This window comes from Mesoplodon densirostris, chromosome 2 (genome assembly GCF_025265405.1).
Source record: "Mesoplodon densirostris isolate mMesDen1 chromosome 2, mMesDen1 primary haplotype, whole genome shotgun sequence".
NCBI lineage: Eukaryota > Metazoa > Chordata > Mammalia > Artiodactyla > Ziphiidae > Mesoplodon > Mesoplodon densirostris.
In genome coordinates, this window is record NC_082662.1 from 33,786,627 (window position 1) to 33,814,520 (window position 27,894).

Here is a 27,894-nt window from a genome sequence, read left to right on the forward strand (position 1 = left end):
ATCTAGAAGTTTTCATCGTAAATTGAAATAGTTGCAATGGATGTAAATTCTCGCAAATTGTAAATAATGACAATTTAAGATAAAACTGTTAAATCATTCTTCATAGTGTGTCCAACAGAATCTACGTAACAATTGAATAACCATCACCCATTTAAAAGTACATGAATGAGCTCTTTAACATTCGATAATTCTACACTGTTCCTTTATAACTTATATTTATGTTCCACTTCCCCATAAAATGTTATCCAAATGTAACACTTTTTATGTTTGAAAAACATTTTATTGATCACATCTTTGCAATAAAAATGTATTAAAGTAAAATTTAAAATTTTTTCCTGTAATTGTATGGCTCCACATATTAGAAAGAATTCCTCTGAACTAAGTAATTTTACAATTACCTTTTAACATGTGGCTGCTCTTTTGACACGATTACAAATTCGATAATACATAAATATAAAAGGTAAAATTCTACTGGAAATGCATCTCTCAGTGAGACAGATGGGGCTTCTCCACCAATTAATTCATGTATCTGAATGACTATTTCTTACTGTTAGATAAGCAGGGTCCACTTTCAATTTTATTATTTTGTTTTAGTAGATACGGTGCCGAGAAATATTACTCACATTAATGTATGATAATACTTGTAGTTTTGTTAGAATATTAATCAATTCTTTGGTTTTGTGGACAAAAAAAAAAAATGCTGCCTGCCATTTCAGTAAACAAAAAAATGTTGCCTACGGGACTTCCCTGGCGGTCCAGTGGTTAGGACTCTGGGCTTTCACTACCGCGGCCCCGGGTTCAATCCCTGGTGGGGGAACTAAGACCTGCAAGCTGCACGACGGGTTCAAAACAAAAACAAAACTCATTACCCACTCTCTAATATGCCTGAATTCAGAACAGCCCAATAGAGGCCAAAACACACTTATAATGCTTAGTCCCGCTCTTAACCTTAGTCTTAAGGTATCCCAGGGATGAACACACCACAGTCTGAGTAGCACCAGTTCAGAGGAATGATTTATAGAGCGTGGGAAGCCGGCTCCTCTGTTCTTCCCAGCTACCTCAGGGCGGGAGCGGCGGCCCACTCTGTCCGTTCCCGCTTAGCCCGAAGACCAGTGGTCCTGACCGCGGAAAGAACGGCGCAGGCTGCAGCCCAGCCAGGGCAAGCCCCAGAACGAAGAGAAGAAATTGCCACTCGGAAGGCTAGAAAGCGGAGAGTCCGCGGCTCTGCCAGGCCCAGTAGGGAAGCCGGACCCTCGGCAGGAACACGCCGTGAAGGGGAGGGGAAAGAATGTCGGTGCAACGCAGCTCAGGGGAGCCGCGGCTGGCGCAGGTCGGAACTCGGACTGTGGGCCGGAAGTGAGGAAGGCGGAGCTTATCCTGTTCTGCAGACACTAGGCGGCCCTAGGGAGCGTCAGCCGGGGGAAGAGTGTTTGTGTAACACTGCGGGCTGAGCAGAGGGCGTGGGATGGGACGGGTGTCGGTATAGGGGCTCTCGGGAGGGACGGATATCGCTGTGACACTGCAGGGATGCTCTGAGGGGACGGGTGTCGGTGTGGCACCAGTGCTCGCTGAAGGAGCCGGCGGAACGGGGTGGTCATGGGGATGTGGGCGTCTCTGGACGCGATGTGGGAGATGTCGGCCGAGAAGCGTATCTTCGGGGCCGTGTTGCTCTTCTCCTGGACAGTGTATCTTTGGGAGACCTTCCTAGCACGGCGGCAGGTGAGCCTAGACAGGGCCCAGCTGACCCCGACACCCGGCCAGCTCTAGGCCAGCCTCGGTCTCGACTCCAAGTCCCTGGATGATTGCTGCGGCCCCAGCACCGGCCCCGACCTTATGGGTCCCAACTGAGCCTCCTAACTTGGCCCGATGATGGGGTAGGCCTTGAGGGGATCTGGTGCTTCAGGACGTTTTCAGCAACGTGATCATGGGCCCCAGGCCGCTTAGGGTCTGGTGAGAGGGTAGGCAGGGCTGCCGCCTTTTCAGGCCTGAGCTCTTGTACCTGCCCCACAGCTTCCTAAGGATTCTCGGGCCCAGACTTACTTCCTTTATTTTTGGCAGCAGCTCATAAACCTTCAGAAAGAAGATGCTAAAATTTTAGAATCACAACTTCCCCATGATATTTGTGTCATGCTCAACCACAGCACTGGGAAGCCATTTTCTGAAAATGAAGATTTCTCAGTCCTTCCAAAGACCTGAACTCTTTTCCCTTTAAAAAATAAAAAAGAAAGAAAAAAAAGTGTATATTGTTGTTTTTGCCCAAAGAACATTTTCTTAAAAGCTTCTTTATTGTTTTTATTCAAACAATTAAACAGTAAAGTAGAAAGTTAAAGTTACTTAATAACAGTTCCCTGGAGATAATCACAATTAACAGTTTGATGGATTAGAGATATGAACTTTATTTATTTATTTATTTTTTGGCCGCACCATGTGGCCTGTGGGATCTTAGTTCTCCCACCCTGGCGGGCAGTAGAAGCTCGGAGTCCTAAACACTGAACCACCAGGGAATTTCTGAGATCTGAACTTTTAAATGAGATAGATTTGAAGTTTAATTGACCACTTTATGGCAGTCTTTCACTGCTGGTTTTCTTCTGTGTTGGCACTGAATCAAGTCAACTGTAATGGTTAGGAAAACATTTCTTTTTTTAACTGCTGGAACCTTTTCCTTGAGCACTACAATCTTTTTCCTCTGCAAATTTCTCCTCTCAGAGTACATTCTGTATGAATCTTTAAATTGAAAATTAAAAAATTTTCTATATCTGTCATTGTCTGGGTTATATCTAGATTTCTTTTTTTAGTCCAGGATATTCAAAGAGGTGTTAAGCTGTTTAGCACTAGGTTCTCTGACTAGCTCTTAAGATAGCTTCATTAGTACAGAATGCTGTAGGCCTACGGAAGATCCTTTGCAGAAAGTAAGCACACAGTATGTACTGTCTAAATTGGAGATGGGGTATTGAACATCTACCTACTTGTCTTACTTTAATAATAAGCCTAGTTACAGTAACTACCTTTCAATAATGTCTTCTTTCTTCAGTTATGCTTTCATGTAATGCCCTTTATCAAGGGTTTGGTAAGGTATCCAATAATAAATAGAGAATAGAGATTTATTGTAAAACCATTGTAGAAAATGCTGTCCATTATATTGTTTGGTATCTGTTCTCTGTATTATGTACCATGGGCTGAAATTACTTTCTAGAATTTGGTATAACGAGAAAGTTTGTCTTTCTTGAAGACCTGATCTGTTTCTGTCATTCCTCAAATTTCCCTTAATTTGGCTTCTAGAATCAAATTTAGTGACTAGCCACATTATCTGTTAAAACTCATGAATAGCATATTTACTTCCTTCTGTCCATGAATTTATTTTCTATATTATAGGATGTATGCTATACCTGGATGAGTAGTACTCTTTGTAATGTTACAATTTTGGTTTACCTCTGCAAACCAAAGCGTGTGACAGCTTTGATTTTAAGGTTTCACCTAGTCAACTAGTTGCAGGTTCTCTCATGCCTTTACTTTCCTGCACGAGTTGTTTTAGTGGTCAGTGTACTTCATCAAACGCAGTATTTGTGTATGTGTAAAGCAAATTCAACAGGCTTAAGTGACAAGTTATTGTTATAAACCAAAGTTTGATCGTAAATGACTATTGTAATAAGTAATGAGTTAGCTTGACTGTTTCCTTAAGGTGTTTTCTTCAAAATATTTCAGAGACGGATATATAAAACAACAACTCATGTACCACTGGAGTTAGGACAGATCATGGATTCAGAAACATTTGAGAAATCTCGACTGTATCAGCTGGATAAAAGTACTTTCAGCTTCTGGTCAGGACTCTATTCAGAGATTGAAGGCACTGTGAGTAATTTACTTCTTGGGGAAACAGTCTGTCAACTTATTTAATACTTCGGAATGTTTATTTTCATTTTTGTATTTTTGTGACACAAAAGAGGGTACCACACCTACAAATCCCAGAATGCTTTCTTAACCTTTGTTATTGATGGTAATGAGTGTGGAGCAAAAGAGGCAGAAACATAACTGTTTAGGCAGTTGAAAACTGTAGAATATGGTAACTGTCACCCTGAGGCCAGGTATGAAAAAGAACTTTTTAAAAAAATATTTATTTATTTGGCTGCATTGGGGCACGTGGGATCTTCATTGCTGCATGCCAGATCTTCCTTGCAACATGCGAGATCTTTCAGTTGCAGCATGCGAACTCTTAGTGGAGGCATGTGGGATCTAGTTCCCTGACCAGGGATTGTACCTGGGCTCCCTGCATTGGGAGCACAGAGTCTTACACATTGGACCACCAGTGAAGTCTCAAAAAAGAACCTTTTGTTGTAGGTTATTCTTGTAGCAATCCCAGCTCCTCTTCCTGCCTCTCAACTCTGTAACCTGTCCTCTACATTGTAGCGCAAGGAACCCTGAAACACGATTCTGATCATGTTATTCTCCTACATAAAAGCTTTTGCTGGCCCGCTGTTTCCTTCAGGGTAAAGTCCAAATTTCTTGGCACGCTTTATGAGGTCCTTTTGACCTGGCAGTTGCTTACTTGAGCCTCATCTTTTTATTCCTTCCCCCAAATTCTTTCCGCTTCTTTATTGTCCATCTCATACCCAGCTTGGTTTCTTATGACCTTGAGTCTTTTCACATGCTGGTATCTCTGTCTGGGGTGCCCTTCCTCTCCCACTTCGTCTCCACTCTCTCACTGGGGCCTGATAAATCCCTACTGTTCCATTAGGATCCAGCTGAGACATCATCTCTTCTAAGAAACCGTCTGAAACTTCCCCATCCCTCAAGTCTGGATAAAGTAGCATCCCATCATTATTCCTATCAGAGTACTTAGCATATTATATTGAATTTGCCTGTTTAGCTGACAGACTGGTAGTTCCCTAAAGATAGGGTACTTTAAAGTCTTGTCCATCATTTTATACCTAGTACCTGACATATAATAAGCACATAATTCATATGTATTGAATGAAATAATGAGTGACAGATAATTTTTACTTAGTAAAACAGGGCCAGTCTTCCCCCATGCTAAAAGAAGAGAGGCTGTAAAGTACAGAGCCGTGTTTCTCAGTCTTCTTTTCATGATCTGCCCTGGCCCCTGACCCTGGTACCTTTTTAGCCAATTTTCCTAGTTGCCCCTCCATGAAATTTTAATACCAGAGATATACTGTATGTCTGTTTCTGTACTGTATGTATACATATATATATATATATACACACACACACATATATATATACACACACACATATATATATACACACATATATATACATATATATATATATATATATATATATATATGTATGTGTGTATATATATATGTGCTTTACACATAAAATGAGTAAGATTCCCCCTGCCACCACAGACCAGTTCTTGGTTTTCTACCCCTAAGAACAATTGAAAGTGCATGGCATTGAGGTTGAGAGCAGACTCTGAACTCAGGTGGCTTGAGTTTGAGTCTCAGCTGTACCATACCAGCTATGAGACCTCAAGCAAGTCACTCAACATTTCTGTGCCTCGGTTTTCTGTTAAAATCGTATGGTAATAATAGTTCCTCATTCATAGTGTTGGTGAGAGGACTGAAAATTAGTTAATATATGTAGGATGCTTAGAATAGTGCTGGATCTGCTGTAAGTGCTCCAGAAGCATTGGCTATTGTGTTTTCTATCATCATAAGCATGATTATCATCACTATTCCTCCAGAACTCTTTTACTTACTTATTTATTTACTTTAAGTTTTGGGGTGGTTTTACTAACAGCCATAAATAACTGGAACATGTAATAAACATTTAAAGACAGATCTAATACTCTTTATTCATTTATAAAACTTAGTTTAAAATTCAGCACCATTCTGTCATTCTGAAATGTAACTAATTCTACATATCTATCATATATTTAACTGAGCCAAACCACCATACTCTACTTATTTCATTAGGCAAAAAAATAAGTTGTTATATTTTGTTGAATTTTATTTATTTATTTATTTATTTATTTATTTACTTACTTTTGGCTGCATTGGGTCTTGGTTGCTGCGTGGGCTTTCTCTAGTTGGGGCGAACGGGGGCTACTCTTCGTTGCGGTGTGCAGACTTCTCATCGCAGTGGCTCCTCTTGCTGCGGAGCACAGGCTCTAGGCGCGCAGGCTTCAGTAGTTGTGGCTCACGGGCTCTAGAGCACAGGCTCAGTAGTTGTGGTGCACAGGCTTAGTTGCTCCTTGGCATGTGGGATCTTCCTGGACCAGGGCTCGAACCTGTGTCCCCTGCACTGGCAGGTGGACTCCCAACCACTGTGCCACCAGGGAAATCCCTTGTTGAAATTTTTAAGGGCTACAGAATAGTGCAATATAAAGTGATATAAACATGAATAGAATCTAGAAGTTTATATTAATGAAAAATGGGTATGTATTCTTTTTAAAAAATAAACTATTTTTTAGAGCAGTTTTAGGCTGACAGCAAATTTGAGCAGAAAGTACAGAGCGTTCCCATACACCCCATGCCCCCACATATGTGCAGAACTCTCCCACTGTCAATGTCCCGAGTCACAGTGGTACATTTGTTAGAATAGATGAATCTACACTGACACATCATTATAACTCAAAATCCACAGTTTACATTACCATTGCCTTTGGCGTTTTCCATTCTATAGGTTTGGACAAAAATATAATGACTTGTATTCACCATTACAGTGCCATACAGAATAGCTTCACTGTCCTAAAAATCCTCTGTGCTCTGCCTGTTCATCCCTGCCTCCCCGCTAATCCTCGGCAATAACTCATCTTTTTATCATTCCCATAGTTTTGCCTTTTCCAAAATGTTATATAGTTGGAATCATATAGTTTATAGCCTTTTCAAATTGGCTTCTTTCACTTAGTAATATGCACTTAAGAGTCTCCCATGTCTTTGCATGGCTTGATTTTATATTCTTTTTGAAAAAATGCTCTGTCATAGTTCCTCCAGAACTCTTTTAGGTCCCTCAGTACCACTAAGAGACAGATTCCTAAATTAAAAATAAGGTTGTAGGTGCTTTCACCATAAGCATGTTTGCTGTAGACAGCTTTGCTGCAAGCATTTTCACCACATTACCAATTGACTGTAAGGCAGTTTTGCAGTAAAAGATAAAATAATGAAAAATAAAAGAGGGACATTAAAAAGGACATAAACACGGGCTTTCCTGGTGGCGCAGTGGTTGAAAGTCTGCCTGCCGATGCAGGGGACACGGGTTCGTGCCCCGGTCCGGGAAGATCCCACATGCCGCGGAGCGGCTGGGCCCGTGAGCCATGGCCGCTGAGCCTGCGCGTCCGGAGCCTGTGCTCCGCAACGGGAAAGGCCACAACAGTGAACAGCCCACGTACTGCAAAAAAAAAAAAAAAAAAAAAAGGACATAAACACGTAAAATGAATAACAAAATTAAAAAGACTTTATTGCAAAATACAAAACATTTGAATACATTTAAAATGTGTGTGGATTCATGACAATACTGCACAAATAACTGATTTTATTTTGTGAGTTGTACCTAAGCACTTGTCTTCCAAGTCTTCTGTTTATAGTATTTTATACAATTTTTTCTTGTTGATTTGTCTCATCGTTCAGCATTGCACTTTTTCTTTTTTGCTGAAACTTCTTCCTTTGTTAAGAGAAGTATCAGTTTTCAAATACTAGGAGGCATGTTTGTAACAGAGCTCTGTATTGCGTTGTGAAAGCCTCTATACCATAGTTCGTTCTTGGTATGTAGTCAAATGTCCACTGATAGACGTTCTGAAGCTCTATGGGAAATGTGGGTTCAACTCTGCACCTTCGAGACCTCTTTCTCCTCCAAAGTAGTGTGTTTCAAAGTAAGAAACCAACTCTTGGGGCAAATCATCTGTCAGCTCAACAAAGCCATCAATAACATCGCTAACTGGAGGATATGCAAACCAGTTGAAACCAAACTGTCAGCCCCAAAACTGTCAACCAGTTATTTTATCTTTCACAGGCAAAATTTCCTTACAGCCATTTGGTTATGCAGCGAAAATGTTTGCAGCAAGGTATTTAAGGCAAAGAAGCTTATGGCGAAGATACAGACATGTAAAAATAATTGAGATTGGCTACCATAATTGCTTCCTCACTTAAAGAGAAGAAACTGGCTGTTTGTAGCTTTGTTAAATGATTACAAAATTGTCTAGTTAGTCACAACATTTGCATTGACAAATATTGACTACTAGGACTAGTGTGGTTAAAGCAAAGACTCAGAGAGATTAAATGGCTTGCCCATATAATGGCCAGGTGACACTCACTGCTAAATGGAAGAACTGAATTTCAAACTCTGCTCTTCTGAGTCTTTAAAATTACACAGAAGAAACCATTCTTGAAACTCTAGGGACTGCAACATGAATGTGCTAAATTTATCCTTGGGGAATTAGTAAACTACATTTGCCATTAGATAGGAAGTATTTTGTGTTACTTTGAAATCCTGTTCTGTTTGAAAACAATTTCATTAATTCCTGTTTTGTGTTGATTAAAATTAATTGGTTTGTAAGCTTTGGTCACAAAGAACAAGTGCAAAGATTAATTTAGACTCTTTTTTTTGCCATGGTACTTTCTACCTGAGGGAACATAAGAGGCCCTTGTGACCAATTACAGATGCCACTGTTCACACAAATGTGACGGAGCACCCAGAGATAAAATGTCCCCCCTTTCTGAGACAAACTTTCCTGATATCTCATAGGTGTCAATAAAGAGCCCTCTCAAGAAACGGAATGGCTGGGGAGTAGACTAGGGCAGAGTAGAAAAGTTCAAATTGTAGCTTCTCCAATTTCTGCTTGTTTCTGAGTCAGCAGTTTAGCCTCTTTGAGTCTCATTTTTTCTCCTCTTTAAGATGAGACAAAGGTAGATATTAAACCATATTTCATAGGTTTTGTGGCAGGGACTGAGTAAGATAATGTAATGAAGCAATTAGTATAGTACTCAACACAGAGCAATTACTTAGTCACTGGGTTTCTCTGGGCAAGTTACTTTAACATTTCTGAGTTTCAGTTGCCTTATCTGTAAAATCGAGATGACCATGCTCCCTGCCCTGCCTGCTTCTCAAGACTTTAGTGAAATAATATATGTGGAAGCACAGGACTTGTTTTTGTAGGCATCATTAGTTCTTTTTACAGGACATCCTATCAACACAGAGAAACTACTGTTCACCGTGTTTTGTTTTTTATTCCCCAAAGCATGCTAAACAGGTTTGCAATAGCAGTTTCCAAATGCATTCATAAATGCATTCAAAGTTCATATTAAAGGTACCCCTGATACTTACTTAGAAGCTGGACTTTTGGGACTTCCCTGGTGGTGCAGTGGTTAAGAATCCACCTGCCAATGTAGGGGACACAGGTTCAAGCCGTGGTCCGGGAAGATCCCACATGCTGCGGAGCAGCTAAGCCCGTGCATCACAACTACTGAGCCTGCACTCTAGAGCCCACGAGCCACAACTACTGAAGCCCGAGTGCCTAGAGCCCGTGCTCCACAACAAGAGAAGCCACTGCAATGAGAAGCCCGTGCACCACAACGAAGAGTAGCCCCCACTCGTTGCAACTAGAAAAAGCCCATGTGCAGCAAAGAAGACCCAACGCAGCCAAAAATAAATTAAAACAGAAAAAGCTGGACTTTTAATAGTAGGTGTTCCAGCCTTTCCCCCAAAGCATTATAAATCCTTAATTCTGCATTATTTATTAGTATTGAGAATAGGATGAAGGAAATGCCACTCCAAGTGAATTAGTTCAACAAGTGGAGCATATACCACATACAGTGGTGCCAAAGCACGTCTTCTGGGAAAACAGGTTATATCCAAGATTGAGTTAGTTAAAGTAAAGTGGAAATAGCTGGATGTAGAGTTAAGGGGCCTTTAAAAAGGCAGTCTATTAAAACAGTGATTTTCAAACTTTGGTGCACATCACATTTAACTGGAGACTGACTCTTGGGCCCCACTTCCAGTTTCTGATTCAGTAGTTCTAGAGTGGAGGCTGAGACTTTACATTTCTAGCATATTCCCAGCGATGCTGATGCTGCTGTCCAGAGACCATATTTGCGACCCATGGTATTGTATCAATCCCCTGCATACTGGAAAAAGTCTAAGAGATGAGTAGCATCAAGTATGAGTGTGATTGTGGGGAAATAGGAATGCTCAAGTATGGCTAATGGGAATGTAAATTGATGTAAACACTTTAAAGAAAAAGTTGATAATGCCAAATAGAGTTAAAACTCACCATATATTGGTCTAAAAAGATGTAGAGTGTAAAAAGTAAGTTGTAGAATGATAAATACAATATGATATCATTTATGTGTGTATATATATATTCTTTTTTTTTAATTTTCTTAAAAAACAAATTTATTTATTTTTCGCTGCGTTGGGTCTTCGTTGCTGTGCGCGGGCTTTCTCTAGTTGCGGCGAGCAGGGGCTACTTTTTTTTTTTTTTTTGCGGTACGCGGGCCGCTCACTGTTGTGGCCTCTCCCATTGCAGAGCACAGGCTCCGGACTCGCAGCCTCAGCGGCCATGGCTCACGGGCCCAGCCGCTCCGTGGCATGTGGGATCTTCTCGGACCGGGGCATGAACCAGCGTCCCCTGCATCGGCAGGCAGACTCTCAACCACTGCGCCACCAGGGAAGCCCTAGGGGCTACTCTTTATTGTGGTGCGCAGGCTTCTCATTTGCAGTGGCTTCTCTTGTTACGGAGCACGGGCTTCTCTTGTTACGGAGCACGGGCTCTAGGTGCTCGGGCTTCAGTAGTTGTGACACACAGGCTCAGTAGTTGTGGCTCGTGGGCTGAGAGCACAGGCTCAGTAGTTGTGGTGCTCGGGCTTAGTTGCTCCGCGGCATGTGGGATCTTCCCGGACCAGGGCTCAAGCCCTCGTCCCCTGCATTGGCAGGCTGATTCTTAACCACTGCGCCACCAGGGAAGTCCGTGTGTGTGTGTGTGTGTGTGTGTGTGTGTGTGTGTGTGTGTGTGTGTGTGTGTGTGTGTGTGTGTGTGTGTGTGTGTGTGTGTGTGTGTGTGTGTGTGTGTGTGTGTGTGTGTGTGTGTGTGTGTGTGTGTGTGTGTGTGTGTGTGTGTTCTTAAAAAAGCATATGTAAACCACTTTATTATTTATGGATACATATATAAAACTGGAAAGTAGATTGGAAGGACACCTAAGAAATATATGATAGTGCCCCAAACCCTCAAAGCCACAAGGAACCATGTCTGAACGGATGGGAATATTGTGCTTCTAACCAAGGAGTGTGATCATTGTGTTCTCGGAGCTCCACAAGTGAAGAAACAGTACGTTGACTCCTCTGGGCAAAATGATTCCACGAACTTGGTATCTGTTGTGAGATGTCGTGTTTTGGAAGCATGTATTCTTTTCACATTTTAAGAGCTGCTCCCTCATTCATATGTCTTGTTGGTTTGGTGAATATCTGTGTTCACTTTATCTGCCCAAGACAAAGGGTGGTGCTGAGAAAGTGCCTTACTCCTATGATACCCTGACTCCTACCTCAGGATTCACTTTTTCCTGACCCAGAGAAGGCTCTGATAGCTCATTCTGTCCCCCAACATGGTAGGTGGACGTGACTCTGTACTTATACCGATACTAATACTTTGTCCTAACCAAGAGGCTATTTCCTTTCAAGGAAAAGCCAGCTATGGAGCCATAAAGCCTGGCTCAAATTCCATTTCTTTCACTTGTTAGCTGTGGGATTTTTGACACGTTGCTTAGCCTTTCTAAGCTTAGTTCCTGATTATTAAGGTCTTTTGGCAAAAGTTTGTTTTTCTCTAAACAGCTTTATTGAGGTAAATTAACAAATCATGCAGTTCATCCATATAAAGTGTACAGGCAAAAACCTTTTAACAGTCTAAACTTAGTATCTCAATTGGTTTGTATCTGTCTAAATGCATATTTTATCCTAAATAAGATCTCTCTTTTTTTTTTTAACATACTTCCATATGATAGTTTCTAGTACTGCTTCAATGTGACCAACATGTGCTTTGTTTTATAGCTTATTCTTCTCTTTGGAGGAATCCCTTATCTCTGGAGACTCTCTGGGCGGTTCTGTGACTATGCTGGCTTTGGACCAGAATATGAGGTATGTCATTCATTAGCATATATTTGTCAGTCTTTCTTTTTCCTTGGCCAGCTTTCTACTAAAGTTTTTTTTTTTTTTTTTTTTTTTTTTTTTTTTTTTTTTTTTTGCGGTACACGGGCCTCTCACTGTTGTGGCCTCTCCCGTTGTGGAGCACAGGCTCTGGACGTGCAGGCTCAGCGGCCATGGCTCATGGACCCAGCCGCTCCGCGGCATGTGGGATCTTCCCAGACTGGGGCACGAGCCTGTGTCCCCTGCATTGGCAGGCGGACTCTCAACCACTGTGCCACCAGGGAAGCCCTAAAGTTAATTGTTTGGCTCCTACCGTTATTAGGTTTCTCTGTCTCTGCAGTCCTTGTTGACCTGTGTTAGCATAATGCAAGTTACTGTAGCAAACCCCAGAATTTCAATGGCTTATTACAATAGTTTATTTCTTAATCACATAATAGCCCAGTGTGAGTATTTTGGGTGTCAGCAGGTGACGTCCTTTTATGTGGTAAGTCAGAGACCCAGTCTCTTCTTATATGGCTCTGCCATTCCCTAAGTGCCCCTAAGTTCTCTGCATCCAACAGGCAGATGGAATGAGAGGGTGGAGAAAGTACATCCTCTTCTTAACTGCCTTGGCTCCGAAGTGATACCTGTCCTTCACATTTCATTGTTGAGCCAGTCATTTAGTCTCAGATACAGGAGAGCTGGGTAATGTAGTCTCTGGTAGGCAGCTGCTTCTTGGGAACAACTCTATGAAAGGGGAAGCATGAATTATGTTGAACTCACGCTAAGCAGATACCCTGTGCCACACATGCTTAGCAGATACTTTCAACAGAGACAGAGAGTATACCTCTTAGAATCTCCACTGAGCTGCTTGAGTTGACTGCCCACTCTTCCAGGAATTCTAGTTATTGGAATCAAAGCCTTCAACCTGAGACTTTCTGCCTATAATGGATGCTGGGACACTGCTTTTGGCTTTTTCTTGGAAATTGCCAAGTCTGTTCTCTCCTTCCTGATTGTTTATTTGAAATGATGGGTCTTATCTATACATGTAGGTACCCTGGGCTTTAATTCAGCTCATCCTGTATCCCTTTTCTGTGTACCATTTTCTAAAGGAGCCAAACTCTTTAAGACCTCTTCTTCCTGTGATATCTCTGTATCTTCATAGACTCTGTTCTGACCTGCTATGTGCGCTGTTATAGTTTAATTGCATGTTCTCTGTATTGTTTCATAAAAAATTTAAGGTGGTTTCATATAAACATGACTGGCTCCTATTTTAGTTCCCATCTTCAATGTCACTTTCTCAGAGAGGCCTTCTCTGACCACTCTCATCTAAAATAGCATCCCTCGGGCTTCCCTGGTGGTACAGTGGTTGAGAGTCCGCCTGCTGCTGCAGGGGACACGGGTTCGTGCCCCGGTCTGGGAGGATCCCACATGCCGTGGAGTGGCTGGGCCTGTGAGCCATGGCCGCTGAGCCTGCGCGTCCGGAGCCTGTGCTCCGCAACGGGAGAGGCCACAGCAGTGAGAGGCCCGCGTACTGCAAAAAAAAAAAAAAAAAAAGGAAAAAAAAAATAGCATCCCTCTGTCACTCTTCTTTTTTTTTTTTTTTTTCCCCTGGCCGAGCCACGTGGCTTGTGGGATCTTAGTTCCTCAACCAGGGATTGAACCCAGGCCCTTGGCAGTGATAGTGCAGAATTCTAACCACTGGACTGCCAGTGAATTCCCCCTGTCACTCTTTAGTGAAGCATATCACCTTATTTTATTTTCTTTATAGAGGCACTTACCACTATTTGCATTTATCTTACTGCTTATTCGTTTACTTTTTATCTGTCACCCTGACAAGACTTTTAAGCTCCAAGGGGACAGAGACCTTACCTATTTTCTTCACTGCTGTGACTTGTGCCTAGAACAATGCCAGTCACGGTGTAGGTACTCCATAAGTATTTGTCGAACGAATAAACCCAATTTATATACATACATATAAAAATATTCCTTACGTTAATGGGACATATTTTATATAATGTTCTGAGACATTATTTTTGTATTTAACAGTGCTTTAGAGATCTTTTCCTGTCTGTTTATATAGATCTTTGTTTTCTTTAATGGCTGCATGGTACTGGCAGTCCTCACTCTGCACAGTTCTGATATACACACATTTCACTTACCATGGTTTAGTTAGTAACACCAGTCCCTCAGCAGGTTCAAATTTCAGTTACCACAGTATGTTACATACATAACTGCATAAAGTACAAGTTCCCTGCTAGCTCTTCAGTCCACAAATCACTGTGCAAATAACAGATGCTCATGCAGTGACCAATCATGTCACTCTTTTCAAATTCTGCTGGTGACTGATCACTGCACATCTGCTATTCAGTGATTCAGAGCGTGCAGTCGTCTTGCCTCCTGGTCTCCCAGCTATAAATCCACATGACATTTTACAAAGATGGATCACTGAAAGAGGGAATTGGCCAACAAAGATGAAAATGTAGCAAAGAAATGGAAGACGATAACACTGGAATTGAAATTCAAATCTAGGAACTTCCCTGACAGTCCAGTGGTTAAGACTCCACGCTTCCACTCAGGGGGCATGGGTTCATTCCCTAGCTGATGTACTAAGATCCTGCATGCTGTGCGGCGCGGCCAAAAAAAAGAAAAAGAAATTCAAATCTAATGTACCTGGTACAGAGGAAACAGCTGACCAAATTCCCACCTGAAACAAGCTTTTTTCATTTTTGTTGTTTCATAATGTATGAAGCACTAAAATACTCTTTCCCTGGATCCTCACCAGTTCTTATTATACACATGATTTTTAACTTCTGCCAGTCAGGGAAAAAATGTTATTGTGCTGTTATTTCATACAACTTATTGAATGGAACTTGTTGAATGGAAAAGTCACTTATGAAGCAACATAAGTAAGTAAAAGTGTGTGTGAATATCCATACAGATTTTTTTTTATTAGTTTCTGCTTTATAACAAAGTGAATCAGTTATACATATACATGTGTTCCCACATCCCTTCCCTCATGCATCTCCCTCCCTCCCACCCTCCCTATCCCACCCCTCCAGGCGGTCACAAAGCACCGAGCTGATCTCCCTGTGCTCTGCGGCTGCTTCCCACTATCTATCTACCTTACATTTGGTAGTGTATATATGTCCATGCCTCTCTTTCGCTTTGTCACAGCTTACCCTTCCCCCTCCCCATATCCTCAAGTCCATTCTCAAGTAGGTCTGTGTCTTTATTCCCGTTTTACCCCTAGGTTCTTCATGACATTTTTTTTAAAATTCCATATATATGTGTTAGCATACAGTATTTGTCTTTCTCTTTCTGACTTACTTCACTCTGTATGACAGACTCTAGGTCTATCCACCTCATTACAAATAGCTCAGTTTCGTTTCTTTTTATGGCTGAGTAATATTCCATTGTATATATGTGCCACATCTTCTTTATCCATTCATCTGAAGATGGACACTTAGGTTGTTTCCAGCTCCGGGCTATTGTGAATAGAGCTGCAATGAACATTTTGGTACATGTCTCTTTTTGAATTATGGTTTTCTCAGGGTATATGCCTAGTAGTGGGATTGCTGGGTCATATGGCAGTTCTATTTTTAGTTTTTTAAGGAACCTCCATACTGTTCTCCATAGTGGCTGTACCGATTCACATTCCCACCAGCAGTGCAAGAGTGTTCCCTTTTCTCCACACCCTCTCCAGCATTTATTGTTTCTAGATTTCTTGATGATGGCCATTCTGACTGGTGTGAGATGATATCTCATTGTAGTTTTGATTTGCATTTCTCTAATGATTAATGATGTTGAGCATTCTTTCATGTGTTTGTTGGCAGTCTGTATATCTTCTTTGGAGAAATGCCTATTTAAGTCTTCTGCCCATTTTTGGACTGGGTTGTTTGTTTTTTTGCTATTGAGCTGCATGAGCTGTTTATAAATTTTGGAGATTAATCCTTTGTCAGTTGCTTCATTTGCAAATATTTTCTCCCATTCTGAGGGTTGTCTTTTGGTCTTGTTTATGGTTTCCTTTGCTGTGCAAAAGCTTTGAAGTTTCATTAGGTCCCATTTGTTTATCTTTGTTTTTATTTCCATTTCTCTAGGAGGTGGGTCCACAAGGATCTTGCTGTGATTTATGTCATAGAGTGTTCTGCCTATGTTTTCCTCTAAGAGTTTGATAGTGTCTGGCCTTACATTTAGGTCTTTAATCCATTTTGAGCTTATTTTTGTGTATGGTGTTAGGGAATGATCTAATCTCATACTTTTACATGTCCCTGTCCAGTTTTCCCAGCACCACTTATTGAAGAGGCTGTCCTTTCTCCACTGTACATTCCTGCCTCCTTTATCAAAGATAAGGTGACCATATGTGCGTGGGTTTATCTCTGGGCTTTCTATCCTGTTCCATTGATCTATCTTTCTGTTTTTATGCCAGTACCACACTGTCTTGATTACTGTAGCTTTGTAGTATAGTCTGAAGTCAGGGAGCCTGATTCCTCCAGCTCCGTTTTTCATTCTCAAGATTGCTTTGGCTATTCGGGGTCTTTTGTTTTTCCAAACAAATTTTGAAATTTTTTGTTCTAGTTCTGTGAAAAACGCCAGTGGTAGTTTGATAGGGATTGCATTGAATCTGTAGATTGCTTTGCGTAGTAGAGTCATTTTCACAATATTGATTCTTCCAATCCAGGAGCATGGTATATCTCTCCATCTATTTGTATCATCTTTAATTTCTTTCATCAGTGTCTTATAATTTTCTGCATATAGGTCTTTTGTCTCCTTAGGTAGGTTTATTCCTAGATATTTTATTCTTTTTGTTGCTATGGTAAATGGGAGTGTTTTCTTGATTTCATTTTCAGATTTTTCATCATTAGTGTACAGGAATGCCAGAGATTTCTGTGCATTAATTTTGTATCCTGCTACTTTACCAAATTCATTGATTAGCTCTAGTAGTTTTCTGGTAGCATCTTTAGGATTCTCTATGTGTAGTATCATGTCATCTGCAAACAGTGACAGCTTTACTTCTTCCTTTCCAATTTGGATTCCTTTTATTTCCTTTTCTTCTCTGATTGCTGTGGCTAGAACTTCCAAAACTAGGTTGAATAAGAGTGGTGAGAGTGGGCAGCCTTGTCTTGTTCCTGATCTTAGTGGAAATGGTTTCAGTTTTTCACCATTGAGGACAATGTTGGCTGTGGGTTTGTCATATATGGCCTTTATTATGTTGAGGAAAGTTCCCTCTATGCCTACTTTCTGCAGGGTTTTTATCATAAATGGGTGTTGAATTTTGTCAAAAGCTTTCTCTGCATCTATTGAGATGATCATATGGTTTTTCTCCTTCAACTTGTTAATATGGTGTTTCACATTGATTGATTTGCGTATATTGAAGAATCCTTGCATTCCTGGAATAAATCCCACTTGATCATGGTGTATGATCCTTTTAATGTGCTGTTGGATTCTGTTTGCTAGTATTTTGTTGAGGATTTTTGCATCTATGTTCATCAGTGATATTGGCCTGTAGTTTTCTTTCTTTGTGACATCCTTGCCTGGTTTTGGTATCAAGGTGATGGTGGCCTCATAGAATGAGTTTGGGATTGTTCCTTCCTCTGATATTGTTTGGAAGAGTTTGAGAAGGATGGGTGTTAGCTCTTCTCTAAATGTTTGATAGAATTCACCTGTGAAGCCATCTGGTCCTGGGCTTTTGTTTGTTGGAAGATTTTAAATCACAGTTTCAATTTCAGTGCTTGTGATTGGTCTATTCATATTTTCTCTTTCTTCCTGATTCAGTCTTGGCAGGTTGTGCATGTCTAAGAATTTGTCCGTTTCTTCCAGGTTGTCCATTTTATTGGCATAGAGTTGCTTGTAGTAATCTCTCATGATCTTTTGTATTTCTGCAGTGTCAGTTGTTCCTTCTCCTTTTTCATTTCTAATTCTATTGATGTGAGTCTTCTCCCTTTTTTTCTTGATGAGTCTGGCTAATGGTTTGTCAATTTTGTTTATCTTCTCAAAGAACCAGCTTTTAGTTTGGTTGATCTTTGCTATCGTTTCCTTCATTTCTTTTTCATTTATTTCTGATCTGATCTTTATGATTTCTTTCCTTCTGCTAACTTTGGGGTTTTTTTGTTCTTCTTTCTCTAATTGCTTTAGGTGCAGGGTCAGGTTGTTTGCTCGAGATGTTTCCTGTTTCTTAACGTGGGATTGTACTGCTATAAACTTCCCCCTTAGAACTGCTATTGCTGCATCCCATAGGTTTTGGGTCATCGTGTCTCCATTGTCATTTGTTTCTAGGTATTTTTAAATTTCCTCTTTGATTTCTTCAGTGATCACTTCGTTATTGAGTAGTGTATTGTTTAGCCTCCATGTGTTTGTATTTTTTACAGATCTTTTCCTGTAATTGATGTCTAGTCTCATAGCATTGTGGTCAGAAAAGATACTTGTTACAATTTCAATTTTCTTAAATTTACCAAGGCTTGATTTGTGACCCAAGATATGATCTATCCTGGAGAATGTTCCATGAGCACTTGAGAAAAATGTGTATTCTGTTGTTTTTGGATGGAATGTCCTATAAATATCAACTAAGTCCATCTCGTTTAATGTATCATTTAAAGCTTGTGTTTCCATATTTATTTTCATTTTGGATGACCTGTCCATTGGTGAAAGTGGGGTGTTAAAGTCCCCTACTATGATTGTGTTACTGTCGATTTCCCCTTTTATGGCTGTTAGTATTTGCCTTATGTATTGAGGTGCTCCTATGTTGGGTGCATAAATATTTACAATTGTTATATCTTCTTCTTGGATCGATCCCTTTATTGTTATGTAGTGTCCTTCTTTGTCTCTTCTAATAGTCTTTATTTTAAAGTCTATTTTGTCTGATATAAGAATTGCTACTCCAGCTTTCTTTTGGTTTCCATTTGCATGGAATATCTTTTTCCATCCCCTTACTTTCAGTCTGTATGTGTCTCTAGGTCTGAAGTGGGTCTCTTGTAGACAGCATATATATGGGTCTTGTTTTTGTATCCATTCAGCCAGTCTGTGTCTTTTGGTGGGAGCATTTAGTCCATTTACATTTAAGGTAATTATTGATATGTATGTTCCTATTCCCGTTTTCTTAATTGTTTTGGGTTCGTTATTGTAGTTCTTTTCCTTCTGTTGTGTTTCTTGCCTAGAGAAGTTCCTTTAGCATTTGTTGTAAAGCTGGTTTGGTGGTGCTGAACTCTCTCAGCTTTTGCTTGTCTGTAAAGGTTTTAATTTCTCCATCAAATCTGAATGAGATCCTTGCTGGGTAGAGTAATCTTGGTTGCAGGTTTTTCTCCTTCATCACTTTAATTATGTCCTGCCACTCCCTTCTGGCTTGTAGAGTTTCTGCTGAGAGATCAGCTGTTATCCTGATGGGGATTCCCTTGTGTGTTATTTGTTGGTTTTGCCTTGCTGCTTTTAATATGATTTCTTTGTGTTTAATTTTTGACAGTTTGATTAATATGTGTCTTGGTGTATTTCTCCTTGGATTTATTCTGTATGGGACTCTCTGTGCCTCCTGGACTTGATTAACAATTTCCTTTCCCATATTAGGGAAGTTTTCAACTATAATCTCTTCAAATATTTTCTCAGTCCCTTTCTTTTTCTCTTCTTCTTCTGGAACCCCTATAATTCGAATGTTGGTGCGTTTAATGTTGTCCCAGAGGTCTCTGAGACTGTCCTCTGTTCTTTTCATTCTTTTTTCTTTATTTTGCTCTGCAGCAGTTATTTCCACTATTTTATCTTCCACCTCACTTATCCGTTCTTCTGCCTCAGTTATTCTGCTATTGATCCCATCTAGAATATTTTTCATTTCATTTATTGTGTTTTTAATCGATGCTTGATTCATCTTTAGTTCTTCTAGGTCCTTGTTAACTGTTTCTTGCATTTTGTCTATTCTATTTCCAAGATTTTGGATCTTGGAAATAGAATCTTGGATCAGCTTTACTATCATTATTCTGAATTCTTTTTCAGGTAGACTGCCTATTACCTCTTCATTTGTTAGGTCTGGTAGGTTTTTATCTTGCTCCTTCACCTGCTGTGTGTTTTTCTGCCTTCTCATTTTGCTTATGTTACTGTGTTTGGGGTCTCCTTTTTGCAGGCTGCAGATTCGTAGTTCCCGTTGTTTTTGGTGTCTGTCCCCCGTGGCTTAGGTTGTTTCAGTAGGTTGTGTAGGCTTCCTGGTGGGGGGGACTAATGCCTGTGTTCTGGTGGTTGAGGCTCGATCTTGTCTTTCTGGTGGACAGGTCCATGTCTGGTGGTGTGTTTTGGGGTGCCTGTGGCCTTATTATGTTTTTAGGTAGCCTCTCTGCTAATGGGTGGGGTTTTGTTCCTGCCTTGCTAGTTGCTTGGCATAGGGTGACCAGCACTGTAGCTTGCTGGTCGTTGACTGAAACTGGGTGCTGGTGTTGAGATGGAGATCTCTGGGAGATTTTCGCTGCTTGATATTATGTGGAGCTGGGAGGTCTCTTGTGGACCCGTGTCCTGAAGTTGGCTCTCCCACTTCAGAGGCACAGCACTGACTCCTGGCTGCAGCACCAAGAGCCTTTCATCCACACATTCACAAAAAAAGAGCAGGGGGAAAAATCAAAAATCTTGCTCTCCAAGTCCACCTCCTCAATTTGGGATAATTCGTTGTAAAAAGAGGAAGAGGGCGAGAAGTCTGAAATCTTGCTAAGTCCACGTCCTTAATTTGGGATAATTCGTTGTAAAAAGAGGAAAAGGGGGGAAAGTCTTAAATCTTGTCCTCAAAGTCCACTTCCTCAATTTGGGATGATTCTCTGTCCATTTATGCACTCCACAGACGCAGGGCACATCAAATGGGCCGTGGAGCTTTAATCCGCTGCCTCCGAGGCTGCACAGAGAGATTTCCCCGTCTCTGCTCTCACAGCTCCCGGGTCTCAGCCTTGGACCTGGCCCCGCCTCTGCGCGTAGGTCGCTGGAGGGTGTCAGTCCTTCGCTCAGACAGGACGGGTTTAAAGGAGCCGCTGATTCGGGGGCTCTGGCTCACTCTGCCAGAGGGGAGGGAGGGGCGCGCAGTGTGGGGCGGGCCTGCGGCGGCAGAGGCCGGCGTGACGTTGCAGCAGCCCGAGGCGCTCCGTGCGCTTTCCCGGGAAAGCCGTCCCCGGGTCCCGGAACCCCGGCAGTGGCGGGGTGCACAGGCCCCCCGGAAGGCGGGGCGGACAGTGACCCGCGCTTGCACACAGGCCCCGCGGCGGCGGCGGCAGCAGCAGCCCCAGCGTCCCACGCCCGTCTCCGAGGTCCGCGCCTGTCTCCGGCGCTTCCCCAAGCAGCCCTCTTAATGCCCTCTCCTCGCGCACCAGGAAACAAAAGGGAAAAAAGTCTCTTGCCTCTTCGGCAGCTCCAAACCCTTTCCCCGGACTCCCTCCGGGCTAGCCGTGGTGCACTAACCCCTTCAGGCTCTCTTCCTGCCGCCAGCCCCAGTCCTCTCCCTGCGCTCCGACTGAAAGCCGGTACCCGAGCCTCAGCTCCCAGACCCGCCCGCCCCGGCGGCCAAGCAGACAAGCCTCTCGGGCTGGTGTGTGCCTGAGGGCACCGATCCTCTGTGCCGGAATCTCTCCGCTTTGCCCTCCACACCCCTGTTGCTGTGCTCTCCTCCGCTACTCCGAAGCTTTCCCCCTCCTCCACCTGCAGTCTCCGCCCGCGAAGGGGCTTGTAGTGTGTGGAAACCTTTCCTCCTTCACGGCTCCCTCCCACTGGTGCAGGTCCCGTCCCTATCCTATTGTCTCTGTTTATTCTTTTTTTCTTTTGCCCTACCCAGGTATGTGGGGAGTTTCTTGCCTTTTGGGGGGTCTGAGGTCTTCTGTCAGCGTTCAGTAGGTGTTCTGTAGGAGTTGTTCCACGTGTAGATGAATTTCTGATATATCTGTGGGGAGGAAGGTGATCTCCGCGTCTTACTCTTCTGCCATCTTCCTCCCAGTCCCATACAGATTTTTAATATAACTAGTGTCCTGGTGATGAACATTTAGATTGGTTCAATCTTCCTTCTTCCCTCCCTACCTCCCTCTCTGCCTTCCTTCCTTCCTTTCTTCCTCCCCCCGCCTCCCCCAGCTCCCTTCCTTCCTATGTTGGGTCTTCGTTGCTGTGCGCGGGCTTTCTCTAGTTGTGGAGAGCGGGGGCTACTCTTCGTTGCAGTGCATGGGCTTCTCATTGCAGTGGCTTTTCTTGTTGCAGAGCACAGGCTCTAGGTGCTTGGGCTTCAGTAGTTGTGGCACACGGGCTTAGTAGTTGTGACACACAGGCTTAGTTGCTCCGCAGCATGTGGGACCTTCCTGGACTAGGGATCGAACCCGTGTCCCCTGCATTGACAGGCGGACTCTTAACCACTGCGCCACCAGGGAAGTACGGTTCAATTTTTCTTAATTGCATTCACTCGTGCCCATCCTTGTACACATGTCATTGTGCACATATTCCACATCTATAAGAAGTCTGAAATAGTACATACCAAAATTCCAAAAGTGGTTTTCTCGGGAGAGAATTTTGGCAATTTTAATTTCCTTATTTTTGCTTATCTCTTAAGAAAATCCAGCAATGAGCTTCTACTTCTCATATAATTAAAACCAATTTATTCACTAGAAAAAGAAGAAGAAGAAAACTAAGTGGACCTCAGCTTATCCTTAGGCATAGGCAATGTGTCTTTTGGCAGGACTTTCTGCTTTCCAAACTACCAACAAGTGGTCTCATAATCAGTGTTCTTATTTTTTGACAGTGATATTTGGCCCAGCCTTTTTCAGACTTAATGACTCAGGATGCTCCAGAGTTCTGTTGCCACATTATGCATATAAGATGGAATGAGTAGGTTCACCTCAGACAAGAGGTGAACTGTGCCATCAGGATGTTTTGGTCTGGATCACTCTGCCCTCATGGCGCAGCACTTTATAATGTTCTGTGTCCTGGAGTCTTCAAGTGTTCACTGATAGGGCTAGAGCCCAGATCTTGTTGCCTTTAAGAAGCTATGAGTCAAAACCCCTTCCCCTCACTGCCCAGTAGATCTTATTCCTAGGATATTTTCTCCTTCCTGAATTAGAATTAGAGATCTTCTGAGAAAAACTCCTGGAAGTTTGTGTATTCTCCAACTTCCCCAGTGTGACTGTCACAACTCCTTTTTTCAGCTAGAATATCTTCCGTAACTCAGTCACCTGTCTAAACTCCAGCTCACAGTTGTCTGTTAGGAGTAGAAGGGTCTTAGAGAAGAGTAGTGAAAAGTAGCATTTTGGGGTTGGATTATGAAAATCTTTAAAAGCATAATGAGTTTGCAGTCTTATAGAGCAGTGATCCCCAACCTTTTTGGCATCAGGGACCGGTTTCGTGGAAGACAGTTTTTCCATGGATGGGGTGGGGGGACAGTGGGGAATGGTTTCAGGATGATTCAGGAGCATTACTTTATTTTTTTTAATTAATTAATTTATTTAGACTATGTTGGGTCTTCGTTGCTGTGCGTGGGCTTTCTCTAGTTCTGGTGAGCCGGGGCTACTCTTCGTTGCAGTATGTGGGCTTCTCATTGTGGTGGCTTCTCTTGTTGCGGAGTACAGGCTCTAGGCACGTGGGCTCAGCAGTTGTGGCTTGCGGGCTCTAGAGCACAGGCTCAGTAGTTGTGGCGCACAGGCTTAGTTGCTCTTTGGCATGTGGGATCTTCCTGGACCAGGGCTCGAACCCATGTCCCCTGCATTGGCAGGCGGATTCTTAACCACTGAGGCACATTACGTTTATTGTGCACTTTATTTCTATTGTTATTACATTGTCAAATATAATGAAATAATTATACAAGTCACCATAATGCAGAAACAGTGGGAGCCCTGAGCTTGTTTTCCTGCAACTAGATGGTCCCATCTGGGGGTGACGGGAGACAGTGACACCCGAAGTGTGTTGCTTATGTCCATCTACTCCATAATCTCGTTTTGGTTGCTGTCACTGCAGAAAACCCTGCTTCACAAAGACAGGATGTTGGAGATGGAAGCAGGCTTTTCAGTGTTTTTGTGGCAATCTCAGGATATTCCACCTTGATTTTCATCCAGAACGTATGGAGATTTGAAGTTGTCTTAAACACACTTTTAAGGCCACCGTCATTTATGATCTCAAGCAGTTGATCCTCTTCTAGCACAGACAAAGTTAGTTCACCTGGCTTATTCACAAATGGGTCGCGAATCCATTCCTTCCCAGTTCGGGGGTCTTTTGTGGTTGGGAAGTAATGTTCAAACTCTTTTGAAAGCTGAGATATGTGATCATGTACCAGCTGGGAGAAAGAAGGCCCTCGCTCAGTCTCTTTCAAAATCTCTGCTAATGTTTGAAACATGTCAAAAATCCCAGTGTTCACTTGTCAACCCCATAATTCCAGTTTGGCTCTGAATGCAGCTACTTTATCTGTCGACTTGAACACAGTTGTTCTCCCCTGAAGTGACAGATCGAGTTCGTTGAGCAGGTTGAATATGTCACACAAGTAAGCAAGTTTTGTGACCCGTTCTGTGTCAGTAAAATGTGCTGCCAGTGGTGACTGTTTTTCTAAAAGAAATTTCTGGAGCGGCTCTCGTTAACTCAAAAACTCTGGCCAGTGATCTACCTTTAGAAAGCCATCTCACTTCTGGGTATAAGGGAAGACATGGGACTTCCCTGGTAGGCTAGTGGTTAAGAATCCACCTTCCAGGGCTTCCCTGCAGTGGTTGAGAATCTGCCTGCCAATGCAGTGGACACGGGTTCGAGCCCTGGTCTGGGAAGATCCCACATGCCGCGGAGCAACTGGGCCTGTGAGCCACAATTACTGAGCCTGCGCGTCTGGAGCCTGTGCTCCGCAACAAGAGAGGCCGCAATAGTGAGAGGCCCGCGCACCGTGATGAAGAGTGGCCCCCGCTTGCCACAACTAGAGAAAGCCCTCGCACAGAAACGAAGACCCAACACAGCCATAAATAAATAAATTTAAATAAATCATATCTTAAAAAAAAAAAAAAAAGAATCCACCTTCCAATGCAGGGGACGCAGGTTTCCCGGGTCAGGGAACTAAGATCCCACATGCCGCAGGGCAACTGAGCCCTTGCGCTGTGGATCCCACGTGCCACAATTAGAGAGAAGCCCGCGCGCTGCAACTAAGACCTGACTCAGCCAAGTAAATAAAGAAAAAAAAAATTTTTTTTTTTTTAAAAAGAGAAGATGTGTGTGCTCTGCATCCATCTCCTCACAGAGCTGCACGAACAGATGTGAGTTAAGGGCATGTACTTTAATGTGGTTGATAATTTTAATCACATCCTGCAAAACGGTGTTAAGTTCAGGTGACATTTTTCGGCTAGCCAGCAGTTCCCTATGGATGACACAGTGCGTAGACTCACATTCAGAAGCCACCTCAGAAGCGACCCGAGTAGTGAAACCAGAAAGCCATCCAGCCGTGGCAGCCGCTCTGTCCACGCATATACCAACACAAAATGACCAATTCAGTTTTCCTGATATGTAATCGTTCAAAGAATTGAATACTTCCGCAACTGTGGTGCTGGTTGGCAACAAAAGTGCACATAACATATCCTCATGCACATCCTCCTGAAAAATATATCGCACAGAAATATATCGCAAGGCAGGCATTGTTGCCTGGTTGTCAACATCGGTAGGCTCGTCAACCTGGATTGCATACCATGGTGACTCATTAATCCTCTCTAACAATTGTGCCTCAGTATCCTCTGCTATTTCATCAATTCGTCTAGTTGTGGTGCTAGCCGAAAGAGGAACACGTGCCGCCTTTTGAACTGCACCCTCTCCTAAAAGTTCACGACAAATGTCCTCAGCACAGGCAGGATCAACTCTTCACCAGCAGTAAAGGGCTTCTTAGCTTTAGCCATGCGGTTAGCCACTAAAAACGGTGCTCTCAGTGCAGACACATTTGATGAAGTGGTGGCCTTCAGTAATTGCTTCTGTTCTTCGTGTTCATGGTTTTTTTCCTTTGAAAAACTCCAAAGGCTTGTCTTTCAATGCAGGTGCTTGGTCTCCATGTGGCGAAGCAGTTTTGAAGGTTTCATGGCTTCGTTGGGTAGCCGGTGGCCACATATTATATAAAGCAGGCTTGGAGAATGTGAATCCCCTGTTGCAAATGAACCCATAATTTAAGTAGGACTCTTGGTATTTTCTTTTAAATGCAGCTTTCTTTTTGTGGGCAGTCTTAGAGTCTTCTGCTGTCTCATCACTGGGTCTTTCCCCCTTTTCAAAGAAGCTCTCCGGTGACGTTTGTTTTTTTACTCATCCTGGCTAGGGTTAGCTTGTGGGCTTACCAAAACTGTGGCTGAGACAAGTGCACAGTGTGGGAAAGAGGCATGGATGGAAGTAGATAAAATAATGGGCGGGCCACGCGCAGACTAAAACGTGTCAGATTCTGACTTAAAGCCTGCCACCAGATGCAGCTGTACAATTGAAGTACATCAACTCACTTGCCACAATAAAGCCTGCCACTAGATGCTTAATTGTCGCTTGCCACTCAGTGATAGGGTTTTGATATGAGTCTGCAAGCAATTGATTTTTCATAGTCTCTGTGCAGTCAAACCTCTCTGCTAAGGGAAGAGATATGGGAACATATGTATATGTATAACTGATTCACTTTGTTATAAAGCAGAAACTAACACACCATTGTAAAGCAATTATACTCCAATAAAGATGTAAAAAAAAAACACCTCTCTGCTAATGACAATCTATATTTGCAGTTGTTCCCTACCGCTAGCATCACTGCCTCAGCTCCACCTCAGATTATCAGGCATTAGATTCTCATAAGGAGTGCACAACCTAGAGCCCTCACATGCACAGTTCACAATAGGGTTCACGCTGCTCTGGGAATCTAGTGCCACAGCTGATCTGAACAGGAGGCAGAGCTCAGGCGGTAATGTGAGCAATGGGGAGCGGCTGTAAATACAGATGAAGCTTCACTCGCTCCCCGACTGCTCACCTCCTGCTGTGTGGCCTGGTTCCTAACAGGCCACAGACCAGTACCGGTCTGTGGCCCAGGGGTTGGGGACCCCTGTTATAGAGCCATTACGAGCTTTTAAAGTAGAGAAGTGGAGTTTTAGATTCATCTGGTGTGTATGTAGGATGGATCGAAAGGGGAGGGATTGATATTAGGCAGGGGGACCATTTAAGAGGCTGTTTTACTGTTTAAGGCAAAATAATTTACAACGCTCTTGGAATCTTAGTGTTTTAAGGAGGGAATAAGCCTACTGATTGGGGAATTAGACTTACTGTTCATCTTCTTTAAGAAGAAAAATGGTTTATTGATAGAATTATTAATTTAAAAATGGTATTTATGCATAAGATAAGTGAGATTAAGAAGAAATCAAGTTGTCTTAAATTAATGGCCTACCTAAGTATATGTAATCTTGGTATTTGATAAAGGTGGCATTTCAGATTGGTGAGGAATATATAGGTTATAAATTTTCTTAGGACAACTGAGAAAAAAATAAATTCCAATTTTATATCCTCCAAGAAAAAGAAAGACTTAGATGAATTGAGTATTTAAATATAAACAAATATACACTGACAATACTTAAACAAAAAAATGCTATACATTTTTTAAAACTTTTTATTTGATATTGAAGTATAGCCGATTAACGATGTTGGGATAGTTTCAGGTGCACAGAAAAGGGACTCAGCCATACATATGCATGTATCCATTCTCCCATAAATTCCGCTCCCATCCAGCCTGCCACATAATACTGAGTAGAGTTCCCTGTGCTGTACAGTAGGTCCTGGTTATCCATTTTAAATATAACAGTGTGTACATGTCAATCCCAAACTCCCTGACTATCCCTTCCCCCCTTCATTCCCCCTGGTAACCATAAG

General features: G+C 42.4%; 1 protein-coding gene across 1 annotated transcript in view; it reads left to right on the forward strand.

Moving 5' to 3' along the window:
- Window positions 1–1,520: 1,520 nt before the first annotated feature.
- ZMPSTE24 (zinc metallopeptidase STE24) overlaps window positions 1,521–27,894 on the forward strand; it is a 60,568-nt gene continuing 34,194 nt past the window's right edge. Inside the window, exons 1-3 of the mRNA XM_060089586.1 lie at window positions 1,521–1,719; window positions 3,703–3,849; window positions 11,998–12,084. Of these exons, the coding sequence (XP_059945569.1) occupies window positions 1,597–1,719; window positions 3,703–3,849; window positions 11,998–12,084 (357 nt within the window). The 5' untranslated portion in view covers window positions 1,521–1,596. The remainder of the gene's footprint in view (window positions 1,720–3,702; window positions 3,850–11,997; window positions 12,085–27,894) is intronic.